Genomic DNA, 22,032 nt, shown 5'->3' with positions numbered 1-22,032 from the left:
GGGGGGGGGGATGATGCCGTCGCATAGTTATTTCGCGCTCGTTAAATCTGCATACGGACCACCTCGGTTGACCGGATATTCTCTCGGTCGTGTATTTCTCCGAACGTCGCCCGATGTCGATGTTCTCCGGCGGGAGGCCGTGCGTCGTTCGTTCTCCTTAATTTACGGCCCCGTTCATATAAACATGTGGACAAGCAGGGTCGCAAATTGAATCGGTCATTTTGGAAGGGAAGAACGAATGATTTTAGTGGCCTTATTCTTCAGAGAGCGCACAAGTCGCGTTTAATAAGTATTTTAACACAGTTGCACGATATTTTATATTTTATCGATTTATCTCTCAACAATCAGCTTTATGATGTGCTGCTCATAAAACTTAGAATAGAATCTTTCTTGTACGCAACTGCGATGTTTACATAAGAAACGATCGCGTGTGAAAATATATTTTTAACGTTTCTGGAATGTGATGTCTTTATAAGAGCAAGTAAAGCTTAATGTTTTCCTTTATCCTTGATAACTTTATTTGCTTTCGAAGAGAGCAAGCAAATGAGTAAGCAGTTTTTGAGTTAAATTGTCGTCAAGCACACTTGTACGTTCCTAAATTATTTATTGAAACGAATTCTTGCGATACTTCGAACCTTCTTATCACTCATCCTGATATACAATAGGAATATAGGCATTTTTTATGAAATAGATAAATCAATTTTATCAATTAGGCTTGTGCTGCGAATTGAACAAAAAATAATTTAATGAGAAATTATTCGTGTTGTCTGATTATAAAAGAAAGTTAAGATTATACTTCCTTTCAAACTAAAGTCAATGAAATAAGAGAGTAGTCATTGTAAATTGTCCAGCATGGAAATTTTATCACGCGCAACACGGTCGTAGATTTCTGTCCATTCGATATTCACGTACAAAAATACTATTGTCGAATCAATCAACCATTTTGTCCACTTAATTACTGATTACCATAGCGACCAAAGCTATCAAAATTTTTTGAAACACTTCTAAAAGATAAATTTCATCTAAATATAAAATGTCGAATGGCATAAATAGTTGGATAACGATATATATAAAATAAAAAAAAATGCATTGTCCAATTATCCGTATAATCCTATCTAATTATATTATTGTATATCATATTTTATCATTATTATATGCTTGCGGCAAGGAACATTCTACTGTAACGATACGATAAGACATACAAAACTCGGGGAGATAACGTTAAACGAGCAGCCTTTTCGAAGTAAATAAACACAAAGTCTCGTGTACTCTTAAGTGGAGTATCGCTAAGACACTCTCTCGGCAATCATTCTTCCGGAGCCGGACGGCCGGCCTAAAACGAAAGTTCAAGAGAGGATACGCTGTGTCAAAGTTAAGGCCTGGAACGTGGATTACGTATACTCGCGAAGACGTAGTTAACCCCACGCTAGCACTGATATACTAATTGAATTAGTTATTTCGAAGCAGAAAGTTAAGGGCACGTCTGCGCCAAGTTTTCAACATGAAATAGCTGGCAGAATCGACGTGCTAGCACGCCGAGTTCGAAAGTTCTTATTAACCCGGAAGTTTCGTTCAGTATCGCGCCTGAGTGTTATTTAATTACTAATTCGAAGAATATGTGGCCTCGCGCGCTTTTATGAGGGACTGGCAGAACTTTTCCCCGATTAATTTCCCTCCCGCTACCCGAGGAGGGTCGGCATCGATTATTAATAATCGGATCCTGGAATGCGCAATGCGTGGGGTATCCACCACCCGCACCGCGCTTCACGCGAAGGACGGACCGTCCGTTTTAATTACCGCCGATCGTCCCTATCAATTTTTCGCCCTTTATCTATTTATTTATTTATTTAGTTATTTCCGCGCGCGCTGCACCCTCGGTCCTCGCCCGCGCCTCTCCGCGAAAACACTGTTACCGCGAAATGCTGCTTAATGAGGAGATGAATAATTATAATCTCGCGTTGGCCATGGGCGCGTGCACTTATCGAGGTCTAATTTGCGCATGATAACACTCGCGAAATGAATTAGAGGGATTAACAATTCATTTTATCGGAAGCAAAATCCACTGCTACTCGAAGCCTCCATCCCCGATCTCTCTCCACTTCAGAGAAGTGCGCCCCTAGTCTCCGCTCTTTTGTAAAACGCCGGGGATGGGGAAGGGCATCAGCGGGCGATTAAAATATTTTATACATGTAAAGTATCCTATCTTCGGTACAGCAAATTTTAACGATAAGTTCCTTGATGAATAATGAGTCGATTTTTCTTTCCGAGAGCTACAAAATAGATGCAAGTCTCGTTTCCCGATACAGCCGAGCGTTTTGCGCAGATCGAGAGCGGGGGAAAAAAAATCATTGCTACAATAGGAACAAACCTGAAGTTATAAGGGAGAGAAACGGACAAAAAGGCGAGGGAGAGAGAGATTTTGCTGCTCATTAACGTCAACGTTGTTTATTAATCTCACAAACTTACTCCCTAATTCCCATGAACGTTATATAATCCCGTGTGAGCCCTACACCTTAATAGACCTCATGGGGATCCGTTGAGGGGATCCGAGGATTTAAGGGTTCGTCGCTTATGGAGAATGGCACCTAGCCGCCCATCGGCCGGCGGAACGTATTAAACTTACATAGACGGGAGTTGCCGTGCCTGGTGTGTATATAAGCTCCGTTCCGGGAAAAATATTCGTAACATTCTGGAAATATGACGGATTGCACGCATACGTACGGCGGATCTCGCACGCGCGAGGGGGAGTTAATGGCGTGCCGGGACTAGTGTTGGGTCATTCCACTTGTACGGGTCGCATATAGATTTAAACAGCGGTACCGGGATGATGGGTCTCTCTCTCTCTCTCTCTCTTTCTCGCCACGCTGCAGAAGATATAAGCCGCTTTATATTGTTCTGCTCTCGCGCATCTACAGCTGTAACGCGCTTGTCGCGCGAGTTCGGTGCCGGCAGACGGGCTATACGCGTGGAGGGATACGCGCGAATGCCGAGCCACACGTGAATTAAAGCGGATGTCTTTCGCGACGATTTTATCGATTAAAGCCCCCCCCCCTCCGTGATTCCCGCCGCGCTAACGCGAAAACGCGTGCATAATTAATCCGCCTGAGGTTCCTCCTCCTCGACGGTGACGTTCGTCAGCGGTGGACCTCTCGCTCGTCCCCCCTATTAGCGCGCATCTATTTTTTATACACCGATCTAGCTGCAGACGCGGCTCGTATAGTCTTACGCGTCGAACGGGGCTCTCGCGCCCGAATATTTCATATCGAAAAGAACGACCGCTCTCTCTCTCTCTCTCCGCGACAAGTGTAAAATTTAGAACTATACAGATAAATAATTAGCACGGAACAAAAGCGACGCTCTGTGTATCTATATACATCGCGCGGCTGTACGACCTCTTCGTTTAACGAAATTGCTATAACAGTCTCGCGAGTTCCGCGTTATTTGGCAATAGGGGATTTCTTCTTCGAACGACTTTCGAAAGTTCTTCGCGATCGTGCTGCAGAAATCGTGTCTATCCCGCGCGCGGATATTTCGGTTACGTGCGTTGATCGTGCGCAATGCGAGGAGTAACGTTTACGTGAGGCCAGCCATCTAAATCTTTATATACGACGACGGGAGGGGTGTCTTTACACGAGGCTCTCGCATGCCCGAACTTTCGACGTGGCTCCCGTCCCGACGCGATGCTCGAACGATCGCGTGCTGATTGGACGGCATTTGCCGGGCTACTGTCGGTATCCGCGGCTTGCAAGATCAAGAGTACGGAGTGCACTGATTGCAGCCTTGTAGCTCGGTGCCGCGGAGTTCTCCTCCCCCCTCCCCCTCCCCGACCCTCTCCGTGTTTGCTCGTGAAAGTTATCATCTCCTGAATGAAGTTTGCACTTTTCCGCGCGCACGTAAGGAGATCATCACGATCCCGAAGGGCAACGACAGGAAGGAGAGGAAACGGCGGCGGCGGCGAGCGGGACGGGGACCGTAATTTATGACACGAGGAATCGATGGTGACTCGACTGATTCGTCGACTTACGCTCTTTGGCTATTTTTAGATTTTTGTGTGTCGCCGATAAGGCGCACGCCAGAACGCAATTAAGCGGGAGGAAACCGAGCGACGATAGCAATCTCGTATTGTAACTTATATATCTAAGATATACACACTTATTCTTTTATGGTTCTATCATTTCCGGACGAAAAAATATTACGGGAAACGGAGTTATACAGATCGATCGTAAATATCTGATCAGCTCCATTGTATTGACAATTTTATTACGTTTTTACGATACATACGTGATACTCTGATCAAATATTTCTGGAAAAATAAGAATTGTTATTCGTTCACGGGAGAGCTTTAAAAATTCATTTATTTTTTTCTTTTTCTAAAAAAGTAACAAAACTATCTATTATTCGCACATCTGTGTGCTGCTGATGTAATATGTGTATGAATACGTGACAAAACAATAGCTTTTATCTTGAGAAAGAACACATTCGATATTTTTAGATCTACAAAATGGAGTATCTTTCAAATGGAGTATCTTTCAATTTTTCCGCGCGACGGAAGAAAATATCACGTTTCGATATCGCGAACTTTATAGAATGCAGATATAAGAGAATTTACTTGAATAGCGTCGCGACATCCAGAAGCCAATCTCTTCTCTATCTCTGCCATTTTGCACAGCAAATCAATAAATAGCGGATCGGGAAAATCAACTGAAACAAAAATGCTTATTAGTAACAATTTCAAATATTTCGCATGCATAATACATAAGTATCGAAACGCAGCACGTACTCTTGACTACACACGAGTGAATTTCCGTCAGTATATCTTGCAGCGCAAGTCCTTTGTTCAACTTCAGCTCCTGTATCTCTGCGTAAACGTACCATTAAGGATTACATAAGACGGATACAGAGAGCTTCCCTTATGAAACCTCTATTATTGTAAAAGGATACTCTTGTAGCACGTCTCGTAAGACTCGTTCAGCAGCCAGTTTACAATATTATTTATGTCCCTCGGTAACGGATGTCCGACACAATTATACACGTTCTCCTCGTTCACCGCGCCGTAAGCGAACCATGTGCTTTGCAGTACGCTTATTACTTTCCTCATATCACCGCCGCTTAACGTCATCAATGCCTGCTTGCCGTCCTCCGTGACTTTTAAGCTTTAACAAAATTTTCCGTTAGAAAGGGGGATAAGACAAGTGAAGCAGATAAACGTAATTTTAACGTAAAGTAAATCTTCACTCACTTCTCCGCTTCGATTACGTGATTCAGTCTTGGTATTATTTGTTCCGCCGCGAGAGGCAGGAATCTGAATCTGGTGCAACGGGACTGCAACGCCGGGATGATCTTGCTGAGGTAGTTGCATATAATGCAGAAACGCACGTTGTCCGTGTACTTCTCGATAACTGGAAATAACATCTAATTGGAAAAGCATCTAATAATATTTAAGTGTGAACATCTTACAATACTAAATAATATATACTACATCAGACTCTTCAGTTACAGAAACTGTAGTGAATTATAGAAAGGCATTAAGAGTCAACACGCAGAACTCGTGGCGTGAAAATTTTCCATAAAAATTACATTCAAATGTCGGCAATTTACATCTTCATAATCTTACACATCTCTCGTACATTTCGGCCTCCTTCGGACTTTCTTCAACAATGAATACAATAATAAATGAAATTAAATAGGAGGTAATTATTTCTCTATATACAATAATCTCATAGGCAATTATTTCTCTGTATACAATAATAAAGTTACGCTAAAATCAAGAGAAATATAAGATTATGAAGATGTAAATTGTCAACGTTTGAATGTAATTTTTATGGAAAATTTTTACGCAACGAGAGATCTGCGTGTTAATTCTTAATGTTTTTCTACTCATTACTGTTTCTTACAATACTGCAATGCAATCTTACAAATACCGAGATAACTTCTTACTTCTTCTGAGCGCGTTCTGAGCGTCGATCGTCATAGCGTCCGCCTCGTCCAGGATAATCAATTTGAACGCCGACCTGTACATAGTGCCCGTACTGGCGAAGCTCAGGATTTGACCTCGCACGATACCTATGCCTCTGTCGTCGGAAGCATTTAATTCCAGCACCTGTGGACACACGCGCGAAACGTTAGATGAGGCGTGATGAAGGGACGTGAAATTATTCGGCGCGCGGATACACAGACCATTGAATTGAACTGTGCCGGTGTATAGAGTTTACGGGCGCACGCCAGGATGGTGCTGGTCTTCCCCGTCCCGGGTGGCCCATAGAGGAGGAGATGCGGCAGTTGATTCTCGTCAATATACTTGTTTACTGCAACAAAAGCGGTTCCCCTTACTTATATCGTAACAATAAGAACGCCGTTTACCGTCCTGTTTACACTCGCGTCCGTTACACTTACTCGTCCTTATTATCGTCTCGTGGGAAATAAGCTCGTCCAGGCTCTTCGGACGGTACTTTTCGACCCTGAAAAATGACACGAAAGTTTCTCAGCGGTTGCCGACCTCCTCGAACGTTTCGTTACTTTACTCACCATGGTAAATTCAGTTGTTCGTTGCGTTCGGACGTCATCGTGCCGTAAAATCACCGGCTCCCAGTGTATCTCGAACCGTTTGGAGCGATTTGGAGGTTAGATTCTTGCCGCGCGGCCGCCGCGCCTTTGGTTTCGGCCGAACAGCTGACAGCTCCGAATGGGGTGTGCGAGCCACACTTTATTGTTGCCATGTGCTTCGAAAATATGAGATCGCTCGGACGCGCGTATGTTCGTACTCGTGCGCAACTTTAATCTTCTCCTCTCAACAGTATTACGTTTATTCACAAAAAGATCGGGTCGTTATAGGTAATGTCGACAGGAAGTGTTGTTTTTGTTGTTAATTGCACGAATTCTAACCTTCAACTGTGCGTATGCGAAAATCTCCTGGGACTCCTGCCACTTGGCCGCATAAATCCAACGCATTTTTGTGTTCTTAAATTTTAATCTGTGCACAATTAATGCTGGAAAATGCAGGAAAATCCATCCGCAAGAATGCGTGCGTACAGAGTGGAGTGCAATTATTTTTATTTTCCTTCTTTTTTCGCATCTAAAAGTGGGGGTCGTATTTATTCACTGGCATGCAATAAAAGCATGCTGCATTCATATTTAAAGAGTTGAAAGTATTGTTTCTCGTTTTTTTTTATATACATATAAAAAGTAGGAGTTCCAAAAGTAGGAGTACTAATAAAAACGTACGTCCACAGTTAAGGGTTAATTAGTTACTTGTCCAATCTTCCAAGTGACTTAATTTCGGAGTTTTGCTCTTTTTGATGTCTGTATATGTTTACATAGCCTTCACGTTCTAACAATAAATACATATTTTGCACGAAATTTAATCTCGCGGCAATTCACAATCGATTGAACAAACAAGTAATGAGGTTACTAGAAAAACCGCGTAAATAAGGGAGGACGACGAGATTAGGTCGAACGACTCAATCTAAAAATGTTTTGTTTGGTAATCACGCAGGGGCGTAATTCGCTCGTACCCGGGCGGGGGACAAGTATGGCCCACCGTGTTCTCCGACGGTATCCCCGAGCGATGATCAATCGTTTCCGCGCGGAGACGGCGCAGACGTTCGAGTACCTCCTGGTGATGGACTTCGAGGCCACGTGCGAGAAGTACCAGGCGATCCAGCCGCAGGAGATCATCGAGCTGCCGTGCGCGGTGCTGTCCACCCGCGACTGGAGGCTGAGGGACACGTTTCACGCATACGTGAAGCCGCGAGTCCGTTCCACCCTCACGCCGTTTTGCACCGAGTTGACGGGGATCATGCAGGAGACGGTGGACGATCAGCCGCACTTCGCCGACGTGTTCCCGAGGTTCTGCGACTGGTTGACTGACCGCGGGTACTTCGACAAGCCGGAGAAGAGCTCGTTCGTCACGTGCGGTAACTGGGACTTGAAAACCATGCTGCCGAGCCAGTGCGACTTGGACGGCATTGCCCTGCCGGATCAGTTCAAGCAGTGGATAGACCTGAAGCACACGTTCTGCGAATCCACCGGGTATTACCCGAAGAGCCTGAAGGACATGCTCGCGCGACTGGACCTTCCGTTGAAGGGACGTCTCCACTCGGGGATCGACGATGTGAATAACATGGTTTCGATAATAGTGAATTTAAAAGAGAAGTACAACGCGCAGTTTAAAATCACCTCGTCGTTGGCAACTTCTGCGATACACTTGAGTTACGGGCAGACTGGAGTAGCGAGGAATGTGTCGAGGAAGAACACGTGAACGTGATTTGCTAGAAACAGGTTTAATGTTAATAAAATATCTTTATAAAAACTTCTCAATTATACAATAATTAAAATAAATATTTTGATTGTCGCAGATAAAGTCGATTACTGTCGCCTCGCGACGACTTTGATTAATACATCCTGTTTATTGTTTTCCGTGTAAATCTCGAGTACGGCCTGCATGTTACGCTCCAGTCTCTGTGAACACTGGATCTTTAGGGGAAAGCTCTTTTTACTCGGTAACATCCCTTCCGCGGGGAAAACGCTGAAGTAGTTTGAATTCGACAGACTGGTCTGGAATGGCTCGGCCACTTTGGAAAAGCTAAGAATAGTCACGGTCGCCTCGTTCTGGATTGGCGGCGTCAGAACGATAGTGGACGGAGTTACAGTGAATTGATCTTGCAATTCAGGATGCTGAACTTCGTGTTCTGCCATCGTTCTGTGCAATGAAACGTTTATTTTAACAAAAGCTCTCTAAAATTTTGTGTGATATTTTATTGAAAAAACTGATGTGAAAGTACAATAAGAGAGCAGTATTGGAAGTAATATATGATTGAAAGAAGAAAGTCCCTTACTGAGAAGCGAAGAAACTTGCTCCACCCGCTTCGTCCACATGCGTGGTGTCGCTTATCAGAGACTGATACATCTCCGATTCATCGGTGTCGTAATGTACCGGCAAAGTGTCATCCGCGCACGCTTCCACTGTGAGCATTATCTCGTACTGATGAACGCCGGTGCACAGATCGCTTAGGTTTTGCTGTTTAAACAAATGCGTTATCACTACTCGCGTAAAAACAGTAATGAGGGTAAACAATTGTATATACTTACAATAGGATCGCGAATTAATGTTAAACCGCTGATTAGCTGCTCCCCGGGGAAAGTTTTACATATTGGAAGTATAATATTCTTGAACGCTTCATTCTCAGTTCCCGTCACGTCACCCGACTCTTTTATCTTATTGTACAACCTAAGAAAATGAAAAACGTGCTTATTAGACAAGAAATAAAAGTCAGTGCCAATTAAGAGAGGAATCTCCTTTATACAAGACTAAAAAAAAGTGATTTTTAAGATTTTTTTAAAACTAAAATAAAATTAAATAATTTCAAAAGTTAGTGTTTTACTGTATATTCGACCAGTTAAAAACATTTTTTTATTAATAAATAATAGAATATCTTGATAACGTCGCGCTGCTGGAGTTGTGTACAATCTAAGAGACGTAATTTTCGTCTGAAATGAAAAAACCAAATTTTTTCTTAATTTTTATAAAATTATCTTCTATATAAACTAACAATATTACCAAAAAAATTAAACAATTTTTTTTGCAAAAAAAATCCAAATTGTTTCATGAAAATTTTAACTTTTTTTAAAAATTGTCATACCTTATCCAATTTTTGAAATTTTTTAAGTTTTGTCAGTTCATATAGAAGATAGATTTATAAAAATTAAGAAAAAAATTGATTTTTTTGTTTCAGACAAAAATTACGCCTCCCAGATTGTACACAATCGAACAACTCCAGCGGCGTGACGTTATCAAAACATTCTATTATTTATTAATAAAAAAAATTTTTATTGCTCAATTATACAGTAAAACACTGTTAAACTTTTAAAATTATTCACTTTCACTTTAGCTGAAAAAAAAAATTCTTAAAAATCACTCTTTTTAGTCTTGTAAAGCAGATTTCCCCCTTAAATGTCTACTTGTCTCAACATTATGACGCGTCTTCTACCTGCGTATTCGCCAGCGTGTCGGCTCGTCACCGTAGGTGATGTTTATCGTCGCGACATGCGACACTTCCGAGCGTTGCAGTAACGCAAAGTCCTCCCTCTTCGGATGAAATTGTATCGTTATTTGTCGAGATTCTTTAGAATCAAGAATCACCTCCTTCGGATTTACGTGCCAACTAGAGTTCATTGTCGAAAGGACTGAAATATATAAATGCCTTTATTATCTCTCCACACTCATATGAAATAAATTTAAAGAGAATAGAGGGGATTAGAGTTCATATCAAAACCTTTCGGTCTAACTGTGATCTTGGCGAATGAACGTAAGTCGCCACTGTTATCCAGTTCAATATTTGCTCTCATGCCGGTTTCCGAATACAGATTGCCAAGTGACAACCACATTGTTCTACTCGCATCCTTAGCTGTACCCAAAATTTTTACTTTGCTGTAGCCGCCGTATCCATACAGAGATATCTGCCAAATTTCAATTGTCAATTTCTAAGCTTATTAAAAAGTACGTTAGAACGTTAATTTAATATCGGCATTAAAATATACGCACTTTTTTGTACTGCTGAGAATCACTGCTCCCTTTTGTATAATGTTTAATGGTGATTTTTCCAACTACTGGACCTACGTAATACGGACTGAACGCGACCACGAGCGTTTTGCTCTCTTGACGTTGCAACGCCAGTACCTTGCTCGTGTCGATCTGCTTATCCTCGAGGAACTGTAACACACAGATTATTGATACAAATTCCACAACTCTCTTTCTCTTCAGATGACACAAAATGTACATAACGTATGTAATAATGCAATACCTTAAAACTTTTACTGTCGTCGCATATGTCTATTTGAATTTTAATCCTGTTATTGCTCGTGTTGCGAATCATAAATTCCTTAGTCTCACTTTTTCCGGTTTTCACGCTATTCCACACTAGGGCAGCGTGTGTAGATTTGATCGGAACTATATTTCCTGCTGCAGCTATACTAGATACTGTACTGATCGGTGAATTTCTATCGCAAGGTCCAGATCTGTTGCACAGATTATTTCGCTTGTCATCATAGCAACGATTGCCATATGTTACTCATATTAAACTATTGCTCGTAAAAACCTACCTGTTACTCGCTATACTCTGCGGCGATGTTGCTGGACTTGGAGATACAACATTATTAGGCGTATGGCAGCGAAAATTTTCCTTATCCGACTCTAATAATTTTGGCTCGGTACTTATGATGTAGTGGTAAACATTGTTCCCGGCGATCAACTTGATCTTGGCATATCTGAAGAGATAACAATAAATAAGCAAACAGTGTTTTATAATTTAGTAAATTTATAATTTACAAATTGATCGTCACCTTTCCTTATCTATAGAGCTTGCATCTGATAATTGTGGCTTATATACAATTAAGAATGAACTTCTCTCTCCAACTTGCAAGAATATACTCTCTGGTTTTATAAAGAAATCCTGCGTCGCGTTCGGATGCCCTTCCATTGGCACAACAGTAGCGAACACGTGAGTCACGACATTTCCCGAGTTAATGATATTCACCAATTTGCCCTGTTCTCTCGGAACAACTATAGGTATTTCGGTGTCGATAATTTGGATTTTACAAACACCAATTTGTGCGTAAAGAGGCACTTCTTTTCTAAATAATACAGCATCCTTGTATTGCACGTCTATAATTAGTCTGCTCGTCCAATGCTGCGGCTGCCTCTGCGGAGAATCTGTTCCAACGAAAATTTCTCATTTACAGTAGAAGAAACGCATGTATACAAAAAATACGTCCAATAAAAAAAAGATATGTACCTAGTGATGTGGATCGCGATTTTTCACATTTTACATTAGTGGTAAATTTTTCAAGTGGCTTAAGTATCAAATGCGTTGGTTCATCAATACTGAACAGCTTTAAGTCATCCTACAAAAGTTAAAAACATATATTAATCAGTTTTCAGACACAATGATTTGATTTACACTTTAGATTTGTAGATCTCACATGTATTGAGAGTTTCACAGGTACGTCAACGTTGTTTTTGTTGTGAAATGTTACAGGCAGAACTTTTGTTATTTCCTCTGCAACATATTGGAAATCCAATTCTGATTTGTTAAAAGGACATATGACGTCAAGGTCAAGTTGCTCCGGACTAACGAAAATCATGTGCTTCATACACCATTTCGATTTTGCTACCATATCTGATAAAAATATGTTTAACACCACAAATATTGGTTTACATGGTTTCGTTACTTTCATTTCAATCTGAAAAAAAAAACAGTCCAACGATACTTATCGGGTACGCAAGATTCATTTTCAGCTGATACCGAGCTTATACCTTTGTGGATCGGACTCCATTAGGATTTATTAAAGTCTCTCCCGAAGGTATATTTAATTCAATACTTTGTGCATCTCCTACCACTTCAATTAGCTTAAAGGTATACGTGATCCACCTCTCTCCATTATTTACAAGCTCAACATTTACTTCATTCGTCATACCAACGATACAGTTGCACGATTTGTCTGTGTTGCTACCAAGAATGACATTCTCTGAAAAATTAAAGAAAAAAAACATTGCCGCATTTATCATATCCATTGGAAAGAGAAAGAGTTAACAATCAAAGGAATTACTGTTCAAATCGGACTGCACTTTCATATTTGTGTTCAATGAGAGCGACGAATCTATCATGCTACTAGGAATATCTTTCTTCGGTATCTCTTCCTCGCTTCGTATATTTAAATTTTTGTAGCTTTCTTCATCGTAATTCCTATTCATTTTATATGGTACGTTGGACAACGCAGTCAGTTTGTCACTGCACGGTAGTGTAGAATGTCGCAAAGAAAACGTACGATCTGATGTTGACGACACATCTATTTGTCAAAATGTACGTTAAGATATTTACATATTAAAAGTTTTAATTTACACTTTTAAATGTTAAAAGTCAAATATAATATATATAAATGTTAAAAGATATATCATGAATACATTGAAATTGAAATATCATATCGTGCAATAAAATTAATAAAACTTAACATAAAGAAAAACTAATAAAAAAAATATAGCAAATGTCTCATACAGGTCTCAATTCACATACCTAAGTCTCGATTTAATGACGACATTATATTTTCACTGCACGCTTCGTCCTTTAATATTTTCTGTTTAGATGTATTCGCGAAAGATTCAGCCTTCTTCGCATTTTGACTTGAAAATGACGATGCAGTCATACACTCCTGCTTCACATCAACAATCTCACTTGTAGCTTCATTTTTAGTTCGGTTATCCAGCGACAATTTAGCCGAAAGATTCTTAATTTCATCAAATATGTTCGAATTCCTGATAGACGTTGCTAAAACAGACTTGTCGGAAGGCAGTGTGTAAGTTTCTTTTCTTGCGTTTTCATGCATCAGAGAATGTCTCTTCTTCTTCTGTGCCATTAAAAGCTGATCGACCAATCTCCGTGGCGTCCCGCTGTTAACGTCTTGTAAAGTATTAACAATAGTGCTCAAACTTATGATGCTATTTTCATCCACGTCCCTTGTCGCACTGGGAATAAGCGTATGCTCTTTCCCCGTTAATTCCGTGACTTCCGACGACGCCATCGCTACAATGTAATATCTCTTTTGTACATATGATATTTAATTTAAGGGGAGGATTCTACAAGACTAAAAAAACAGTGATTTTTAAGAATTTTTTTTAACTAAAATAAAAGTGAATAATTTCAAAAGTTTAACAGTATTTTACTTGAGCATATATTTCAGCAACGAAAAAAAATGTTTCTTATTAATAAATAAATAATAAATATTTTTTAAATAAAAAATATAATAGAATGTTTTGATAAAGTCGCTGGAGTTGTTCGATTGTGTACTCTAGGAGGCATAATTTTTGTCTAAAACAAAAAACTAAATTTTTTCTTTATTTTTATAAAATTATTTTCTATATGAACAAAACTTTAAAAATTTCAATAATTGGATAAGTTATGACAATTTTTAAAAAATGTTAAAATTTTTATGAAAAAATTTGAACTTTTTGCAAAAAAATTGTTTAATTTAATTTTTTTTGTACTATTGTTAATTGATATAGAAGATAATTTTATAAAAATTAAGAAAAAATTTGGTTTTTTCATTTCAGACGAAAATTACGTCTCTTAGATTGTACACAACTCCAGCGATGCGACGTTATGAAAACATTCTATTATTTATTAAAAAAACATTTATTAATAAAAAATTGTTTCACTGCTCAAATATACAGTAAAACATATACAGTTAAACTTTTGAAATTACTCAATTTCATTTTAGTTGAAAAAAAAAATTATTAAAGATTAGTTTTTTTTCCGGTCGTGTAAAGTAATCGTTCCCCCCTTAATTTAATAAAAAATTGTAATTACCATCTGTCAAGACAGTCGATTCAGCTAGTGCTGGTAATTTGCCCGTTTTTACAGGAGTTTCCGAAACACAGAGATTCGCTCTCATTTTTTCATTATTTCCCAACAATCCTATATTGTCAGATTTACGTTCGAAGTATTTGCCAACGCTCACTTTCCGTCCAGCGCAAGATCTGTAATTTAGACGTTTAACTTATACCCAGAGGTATTTTATATAACACGCATGTACGTGCAAAATTATACGTACTCTACTGTTAAATCTAGATCCCCGATGATACCGGAAAGAGTACTAAAATCTATCTTCTGCTTATCCGTACTCGCGACTGGCATGCAATACGTGCGATTCTGCTGCCAGTAAGCCTGATCCATCGACAATTGTTCGGCGCATTTTGAGCTGGACAGAAATTCCTCGTTATTGATCTGCGCCATCATAGTGTCGTCATTAACTTGTGCCATCATGTCATCCTTATTGAAGCTAATGCCGATGAAAGATTGGTTCGTGGGAAGCTGTCTCTTGGCACTGCAGCTGACGCCAGACGAACGCGCCGTTATTTCATTAGGCTCGAAAGTGACCTGAAATTTATTCTTTCTAAAGCGTCGTCTACAATGAGACTCAAGATTTAAGAAAATCGTACCAATCGTAGTCGATCATTCATCTCACGTGAGAAGAATAATCGACTGGACTTATGACTGGTCAATTTTTTTAAATCTCAAGTCTTATAAGTCTCATTGTAGACGCCGTTTAACTAATGTCCTAACTTTGACATCAGATTCATAAGTCATGGATACTTACACTGGTTGTGCTAACTTTGCTCATCGAGTGATTCATGTTATACTCCCTGTCGAACTCGTAAGCTCCAATTGGCAGTGTAAAATTTGGAACTGACATATTGCCCGTTATATTTTGCACATTGGCGTTATTCTCTTTGTCCATGTCTGAAACAACCGTTCGCGATTGTCTTTATATAAGATTCGCGCGTACAGGTGTTCTTGCACATCTCTCTCGTTCTACTTACCCGTGGTTAAAGAGGAATGTTTCGCTACGTCGCTACATCTCTGAAGAAGTCTCCTGGCGTGACTGGCGTACTCGAGATCCGCGTCTGTATTGGGATAACTCGACTTCTGTTCGTCCTCCGTCGTGCTTATGCTCATGAGAACTGCGTGTTATCGAGATGTCACATGTTAGTGTGGTTCTATCTGACGAACCCTCGTAAACTTTTGAAGGGATTTCGTTATACCTGACATATCGTCGAGGAGACCCAACGAGGAGTCCTCTCTCTGCGTCGGCTCACTCTCGCACGGTGGACACGTATCCTGTTTGCCCCTCTCCTCAACCGAGTGCAGCTTGTCGCTGAATCTGCTCTCCAGCCTGGAACGAGATGATACCTTCGATTTACCTGCCGCTGTCATAAACATTACCTGGAGTCGACCGTAATTCACGCGAATCCTTCGCGTAGAGAACTGAGCGTCAGACGGAGGCGGGACGCGGCAGGACGACAGAAATTAAACTCGAACCACGACAGACGCTCGAGAGGGAAGGGCGCCCCAACGGAACGCCTGTTGATTCGCCCTCCCCCGGAGATGGTTTACCCGCCCAGAGAGAAATGCCTGTGAGAACGTACGTGCTTTTTCGGCAGACGGTCGACGTCGCCTGCGGCTGCGGCGTGTTCAGCACCGTGTCATTCAGCACGCCGCAGCCCTTGGGCTTGATCGGCGTAAACATCGTGGGTAGTCCTTTGTTCCGACCGTGGCGAGCGGCGACGCCGGCGACGCGACGGTCCGACGGAGCGACTCGGGAGGGACGGGACGGATCTCAGCGGTCCCTCATCGTCCGACAACCGTGCGAATCCCACCGGTCGGTCGCGCTGTCACCCCGGCTTTTTAAAACAACAATAACAGTCGATCGAGATTTTGCAGTTCAAATTTGAAAAGTCTCGGAGGTCACCGACGATTGGACACGGACTCGAAGGTCGCGACGTAGTTTATCATCCTACCGACGCCTGGTACGTAATCGCCATCTGCTGGCGAACGTCGTTGCGAAACTCGGCGGTAAAAGTGTCGCGTCGCGCGGGTCGCGCCTTCGCCCTTCGGCATTCTCTGTCTCTTCTTCCGGTAGTTCCAGTGAAGTTGGAGTATCCACGTGTGCTTTACGAAACTTTAATCTTCACGTGGAGAACGGGACTCTCACGATCGATATATTGACTGTATGATGCCGGTATCACGAGCCTGTGGAAGCTGTAAAGGTTTTCTGAGAATTTTTCTTTGATAAATTTCCGTTTGCATGTAACGATTAACGCTATAACGATTGTATTGAGATCGACTATTTACGAGGATTTGGTTATGGGTTTGTTCCCATATCCGTTATTTGCTCACGATACAACTAAAAAAAAAAAAAACAAAGTTTTCTAAAAAATAAATTTTAGTATTGTGAATTATAAAAATTTTATAATATTAATTTTGAAATTAATTTCGGTGTAATAACTCTGTAATTATAAGGAAAGTACGTTCTTTTAATGAATGCATGTTTTTTTTCTTATGCGCGAAAAAGTTCTTAACGCGCAAAATTTTCTTTTATTAATTAAGATAACACACTCACGTACTCTTCTGTTATATTGCTATTGGATGCGATTATTGAATTATTTCTGTCTTCTATAGATAATGAGTTTAGGTAATATATTTTGTATACACATACTTTTCGTACATTATTATTTACTTTTCTTTGACGTGCTTTATCCTTGACTTTTATAATGATCTATTTTGTCGAAATATAGAGTTATATATATTCAATTATGATTGACTGCAATTTTTGTTAAATACATTTTATATTAGCTTCATAAATATTGTTTTCTCAAAAAGAGTATAATTTAATTAGTATGTTTTTCATGCTGTTTAAATAATATAATAACTTAAAGAAGAAAAATAACATGCAAAATAAAAACTAGTATCATAACTTAGAAAAGAATAATTTTCAAAAGAAAAAATAATATAATTTTAATTTTTATATAATAAATTTGCTACTTTCATTACACATTTTTAAATGTGTAAAATTTATGTAGAATTTAGGAAGGATATTCAATTAGAGATGTAACAATAAATTCTCTAATCCCATTAACGTAAAAATCGTCATGCATTAACGTAAAAAACGTCGTGATGATTTTTAAAAATCTTTTTAATAAAAGAAATGAATTTACATCGTGTCTTATATTACCTTTATCCAATTCTAATCCGATAATATATAATTTGATAATGTATCCGAAGACATCTCTTATAATTCTAATAAAATCACATTTATGCTTTCAAAATAATAAATAGTCGATACAACCAAGTGAAAAAGAGTACGGCTATTATTCCATACATACTATTTGTAATAATTATATATGTAATAAATGTTTTTAATAAATGTAATAGGCCATTTAGAACTACTACATATATAATATACTGGTATAACTTCGTATTATATATATAGCCAATCGGGACAATTATTTGTGAAACACATGTTCGCTCTCCCTTCTTGCATCTTATGCACTCACATCTTTGTAATACGTATTATTCCATATCCATAATCTTGTATTTGTCGTTAACAATATTACAGTTACATTACAGATAATGATAAGAACACATTTTTTTTCAATTGCCTCTAATGCAATTACAACTACCTATTATCAATCTTATAGAAAATACAGAATAACTTTCTTGTCATCAAGCGATTCCATTCTTTTGGCATGCAAATTTTCTTTTTAATTGACATTTCCATATTGCGATTCGCGCTGAAAATTTATACTTGTCTGCGAATCTCCCGGATTCGCAAAAACGTGTAAAACACGTAAAACAAAGAATCAATGATGGAAAGAATCAATGTCAGTGTGTTGTTAAAAGTTACGCATAAAAATACACTCGACAAGATTGCTGTACAATTTATTCGATCACATTTTTATTAAATTCAATGGATTTTGCGCAGACAGCACTCGCTTGTTCGTCGTGTTACATGAACTTGTAATAACAGATTTTCTAATTCAGGAAACGTCCTAGATACAATATGTTTGTAGGTACAGGACGATAACGAGGAGTCGACATTATTTTTCGTTTATGTCCTCTCTTGAACCATTGAATTTACTAATATTTATTTAGTCTCATCACTAAAAAAAAAATATAACACAAAGTCATTTTATTTAATATTTTGAAATATCATGATAAATGTCTCTAACATATAGCAATGTAATTAATACAAAGAAATCATCGTTTTACTAATACTTTTATAGGGAACTTATTTCGCATAAGGAGAAAAAAAACTGTTCAACGTTACTTGACTTATATTGTAGGTACATATGCATATATACATGTACATACATATATATACATACGAGGTGTGTTTAAAGAGTCACTAAATTTCTTTGTCATGTGCTGAATTTGAAAGAGCGTTAAGGCCACGCTGGTATCGCGTGCCGGATGGATCTTTGTTCTAAAAATAGACATCACATGCAGCGCTATTTTTTTTTATTTTTTTGTGCGCAGTGCAGTTTTTTTTTTGGTTTGTGATGAGAATATAAGAGGTGCAGTTCATGATTTAAAAAAAAAATAGTAGATTTTCATCGGAAGCGTGTGAACATAAAATTTTGTTTTAAGTTTAAAAATATCATTTACTCCAAGTTATGAAACGTTAAAGCAAGTTTATATGGCTGTTAACAACCGATCTGAACGTAGATCGTGTCCTCTATTAACAATCAAACTCTCAGAGCGTTTGTATTATTCATAACATGTACGACTCATTTTGCACGTTCACAATAAACAATAATACGCTGCGCAAAAAGTAAATGAGATAAAGTGCTGCACGTGGTGTTTATTTTTAGAACAAAGACCTTTCTGTCACATGACATTAACTTTGAGGCACCTTCAAATTAGCACACGAACAGAAAAAAAAAGTTCTTTTCTTTTCGAATAGGTCTCGTACGCACACACATACACATACGAACACATACGCACGCACGCACGCACGCACGTCGTTAAATAACTAATAAAAAAGTTCGTCATAATTAAAAGATGATTACATTAATAGGATCAAAAGTTAAATTAATACATTATTTACATTTGTCTAAAATGTAATAGTGGAAAATATCTGAATTGATATATTGAAAATGATGATGGATTACGTCTGCATTATTTGCCGCACACTGCACTTGCACGCCAGACTTACTGCTTATATAACGATTAACGAATTACAGTGAGATTCCTGTCGAATGTTGCTTTTGTCAATATAATAGAAATTCAACTGATCCCAAATCCACTATACTCTTGTACCAAGTGATAAAGTCAATAATTTAATACAAGATTTTTGTCTCGCACGTTAAGCTCAATCTGGACCTTGCTGTATTTCGTTATAGTTCCTTAAATCTTTTCGAGGTATGTAAGCATAAAAACAGTACGAGAGATACAAGTACAGAATATTTAAAAATTGGTTCAGGAAAAATATTTAGGAGACTGTTATTTATTACTTTTTCTTCTGCATCGAAAACATCAATTAAATTATGGTAGAGTAAGAGGATGGATTGATAAAAGGGAACAAGTGTGTATATACTTCTCGAATAAGATTAAGTGCAATAAATTCTTCAAAAAGTGATTGAACAATGTGGTCGTGTGTAGAAGTTCTGAGAATTTGTATCTTTATTTTAGGCAAGCGCTTAAGTCAATTGTAGCTTTGCTTAAAGAATTTTTTTGTTTAGTCCCATTTGATTGGTCTGTCTGATAAAGATAAGTATCTTAAGAAAAGTTGTTATTAAATAAATACTTTAATTAAAAACTTCTCGATTTTTGCTCCGTTTTTTCATGGTATCGCATATTAATGGTATAATACGTATACACATTTTTTTTTCTTACGAATTTGAAAGATTAGGAAACTTTATGCTAATCTAGATATTAAATGTACATATATAATGTTTCATTGTCGCGCATTGTATTGCATGTATCGTTACTGGATGTAAAAAACATAATCGTTAATTTCAAAGATTTGCAGCTATAGGAAACATCATTATACACGTGTATATACTTGTTATTAAAATGATACACAGCATCACCGAGTAAGTCAGTTCTGATTAAAAAAGTGAAATACATATAAAGCACTAGCAGCTATATTGAATCGAAGGTTTAGAAAACTCGGATTGAGAAGGAGAACCACTAGTATTCGCAAATATTCTTAAAAATGGATAATCTATCTATGACGTCGACATAGATATCAATGATTATTTTTTTGATTAATCGCAAAACTTACAATCGATATCCTTTACTTTTGAGTTTCTATGACTTAGCAATATTATTTTTATTTTACTTTCAGGACAATCTGAGAGAGACGAAGATTACAAGTAGTACAGTGAAGTGAGATTTCAATGACGAAGGTTCATTTTATTCTTTACTTTATTTTTTTTCTTTTTTCAAATGTAAATAAATATCGTTATCAAAACTTTCTACGAATGATAATTTTAATAACATACAAGTATCGTTAACAATGGTATCTCCTGATCGTATTTACGCAAAGGCAGTTATAATAATATCTGTATTGAAAATATTTGCATTAAATGTAACTCTTCTGCTGTTATCTTTTGATTTATTTCACGTTCACGTACCGTAAACCTATGGGTCGCAATTACGGATATTAAATTAATAATTATAATTAAATAATGTACTTTGCTAACTAATCAACTCCAAGATGAATCGCATATGGCGCCGTATATCGCGTATTAACTTAATCTTAAAAACGTTCATTTATTTGAACATCGTGTATAACTATAATAACAACAACGACGATGATTATGCTGATGATTATAGCATTGTAAACGATGATAAAAGTAGCAATCGCAACTTAATTGTTGCCATTACTATTATTAATTTAATTGTTATTACTATTTTATTATTGTTATATATTATTATTATTTATTCGAGGTTTGTCCATCAGGTCTATCCTATGATCCATCCGAACTCATAAGGGGGAGGGGGGCATGTGGAATACCCTGTGATAGAGAAATACGCACCGTAGTTATCCCTCGCATATCGCTGCCTTAATGTTATTATTATTATTGTTATTACATTATTATTATTTTTATTACATTATTTCACAAATTTGTATTTTACGCATTGCATGCTATTTTTCCACGGAATGCTAATGTTTTTTAATGTAACTGATGAAATATGAAAGAAAAGTGCTTTCCCATACAACACGAAGTCTAAAATCGAAGCGTAAAATGTCTTTAAGACGTTTCTCGCAAATATGTCTTTAAGACATCTTTTAGACATCTTTGAAACGTCATGTGTCCCGATTTTGGATTTCGTGTGGTTTTTGGATTTCTTTTTTAAATTGAGTATACTGAGGTCAACTACAGTATAGCTTTTTACTTCAAATTATTACGCTTGATTTTCAAAATATAACAAAATTCTTCTATCGGCTTTCATGTATACATTTTCGATGTAAAATGTTTATAATTATAACTATGAATGGAAAAATGTTAAAAGCTTTAAATTTATTCAGTATAAATAATATCTACCGCGATTTACTGATCGGTGGCTTTTGCAAATAACGTTATCCTGCCGTGAATATTTCTCGAAAAATTGAAATCTTTCCCATCTATGAGCAAATTTCTTATTCGATTTATATCTTTCTTTTAATCTGGATCTAGGTAGATCTTTTAATGTA

At 38.1% G+C, this 22,032-nt stretch overlaps 3 protein-coding genes and 1 long non-coding RNA gene across 5 annotated transcripts; 2 read left to right on the top strand and 2 right to left on the bottom strand.

Moving 5' to 3' along the window:
* Positions 1–4,239: 4,239 nt before the first annotated feature.
* Positions 4,240–6,616, bottom strand: LOC105457893 (replication factor C subunit 5). The gene is made up of 8 exons (XM_011702820.1): positions 6,526–6,616; positions 6,394–6,458; positions 6,178–6,305; positions 5,938–6,100; positions 5,240–5,399; positions 4,942–5,153; positions 4,781–4,858; positions 4,240–4,701 (listed from the first exon to the last, which is right to left on the bottom strand). Exons 1-8 carry the CDS (start codon positions 6,561–6,563, stop codon positions 4,559–4,561), a joined length of 987 nt encoding a protein of 328 aa, XP_011701122.1. The 5' UTR covers positions 6,564–6,616; the 3' UTR covers positions 4,240–4,558.
* Positions 6,617–6,745: 129 nt separating this feature from the next.
* Positions 6,746–8,353, top strand: LOC105457894 (ERI1 exoribonuclease 3-like). Of its 2 annotated transcripts, none has more exons than XM_011702822.1 (2): positions 6,746–6,831; positions 7,493–8,353. In XM_011702822.1, the coding sequence occupies exon 2, from the start codon at positions 7,529–7,531 to the stop codon at positions 8,255–8,257; it is 729 nt and encodes a 242-aa protein (XP_011701124.1). In that variant the 5' UTR covers positions 6,746–6,831; positions 7,493–7,528; the 3' UTR covers positions 8,258–8,353. The 2 variants fall into 2 exon arrangements, with proteins under 2 accessions (XP_011701124.1, XP_011701125.1); XM_011702823.1 differs by lacking the exon at positions 6,746–6,831 and adding an exon at positions 6,952–7,021.
* Positions 8,261–16,374, bottom strand: LOC105457895. Its single transcript, XM_011702824.1, has 20 exons — positions 15,977–16,374; positions 15,593–15,723; positions 15,371–15,511; positions 15,148–15,290; positions 14,602–14,927; positions 14,358–14,527; positions 13,068–13,574; positions 12,604–12,843; positions 12,311–12,522; positions 11,977–12,237; positions 11,790–11,898; positions 11,338–11,707; positions 11,098–11,262; positions 10,800–11,013; positions 10,541–10,708; positions 10,272–10,455; positions 9,987–10,182; positions 9,088–9,226; positions 8,835–9,016; positions 8,261–8,698 (listed from the first exon to the last, which is right to left on the bottom strand). Exons 1-20 carry the CDS (start codon positions 16,075–16,077, stop codon positions 8,365–8,367), a joined length of 4,293 nt encoding a protein of 1,430 aa, XP_011701126.1. The 5' UTR covers positions 16,078–16,374; the 3' UTR covers positions 8,261–8,364.
* Positions 16,375–16,467: 93 nt separating this feature from the next.
* On the top strand, positions 16,468–20,940 carry LOC105457892. The gene is made up of 2 exons (XR_975463.1): positions 16,468–16,597; positions 20,680–20,940. It is a non-coding gene; the product is annotated as an uncharacterized LOC105457892 (long non-coding RNA).
* Positions 20,941–22,032: the final 1,092 nt, after the last annotated feature.

Source organism: Wasmannia auropunctata, unplaced genomic scaffold (assembly GCF_000956235.1).
Source record: "Wasmannia auropunctata unplaced genomic scaffold, wasmannia.A_1.0 LD334880.1, whole genome shotgun sequence".
In the NCBI taxonomy this organism is placed as follows: Eukaryota; Metazoa; Arthropoda; class Insecta; order Hymenoptera; family Formicidae; genus Wasmannia; species Wasmannia auropunctata.
The sequence above is the reverse complement of the archived record's forward strand: the minus strand, read 5'-3'. Positions and strand labels throughout refer to the sequence as shown.

Bases quoted from the DNA above. Each gene is read 5' to 3' on its own strand.
- LOC105457894 (XM_011702822.1), top strand. From the start codon at position 7,529: ATGGCCCACCGTGTTCTCCGACGGTATCCCCGAGCGATGATCAATCGT.
- LOC105457893 (XM_011702820.1), bottom strand. From the start codon at position 6,563: ATGACGTCCGAACGCAACGAACAACTGAATTTACCATG. The intron at 6,101-6,177 runs GTCTGTGTATCC...GTGTGTCCACAG, and splicing joins CGGCACAGTTCAATTCAATG to GTGCTGGAATTAAATGCTTC. The intron at 5,400-5,937 runs GTAAGAAGTTAT...TGTTATTTCCAG, and splicing joins TCAGAACGCGCTCAGAAGAA to TTATCGAGAAGTACACGGAC.
- LOC105457895 (XM_011702824.1), bottom strand. From the start codon at position 16,077: ATGTTTACGCCGATCAAGCCCAAGGGCTGCGGCGTGCTGAATGACACG. The intron at 15,724-15,976 runs GTACGTTCTCAC...ATCTCGTTCCAG, and splicing joins ACCGTCTGCCGAAAAAGCAC to GCTGGAGAGCAGATTCAGCG. The intron at 14,528-14,601 runs GTACGTATAATT...TCTAAATTACAG, and splicing joins GATCTAGATTTAACAGTAGA to ATCTTGCGCTGGACGGAAAG.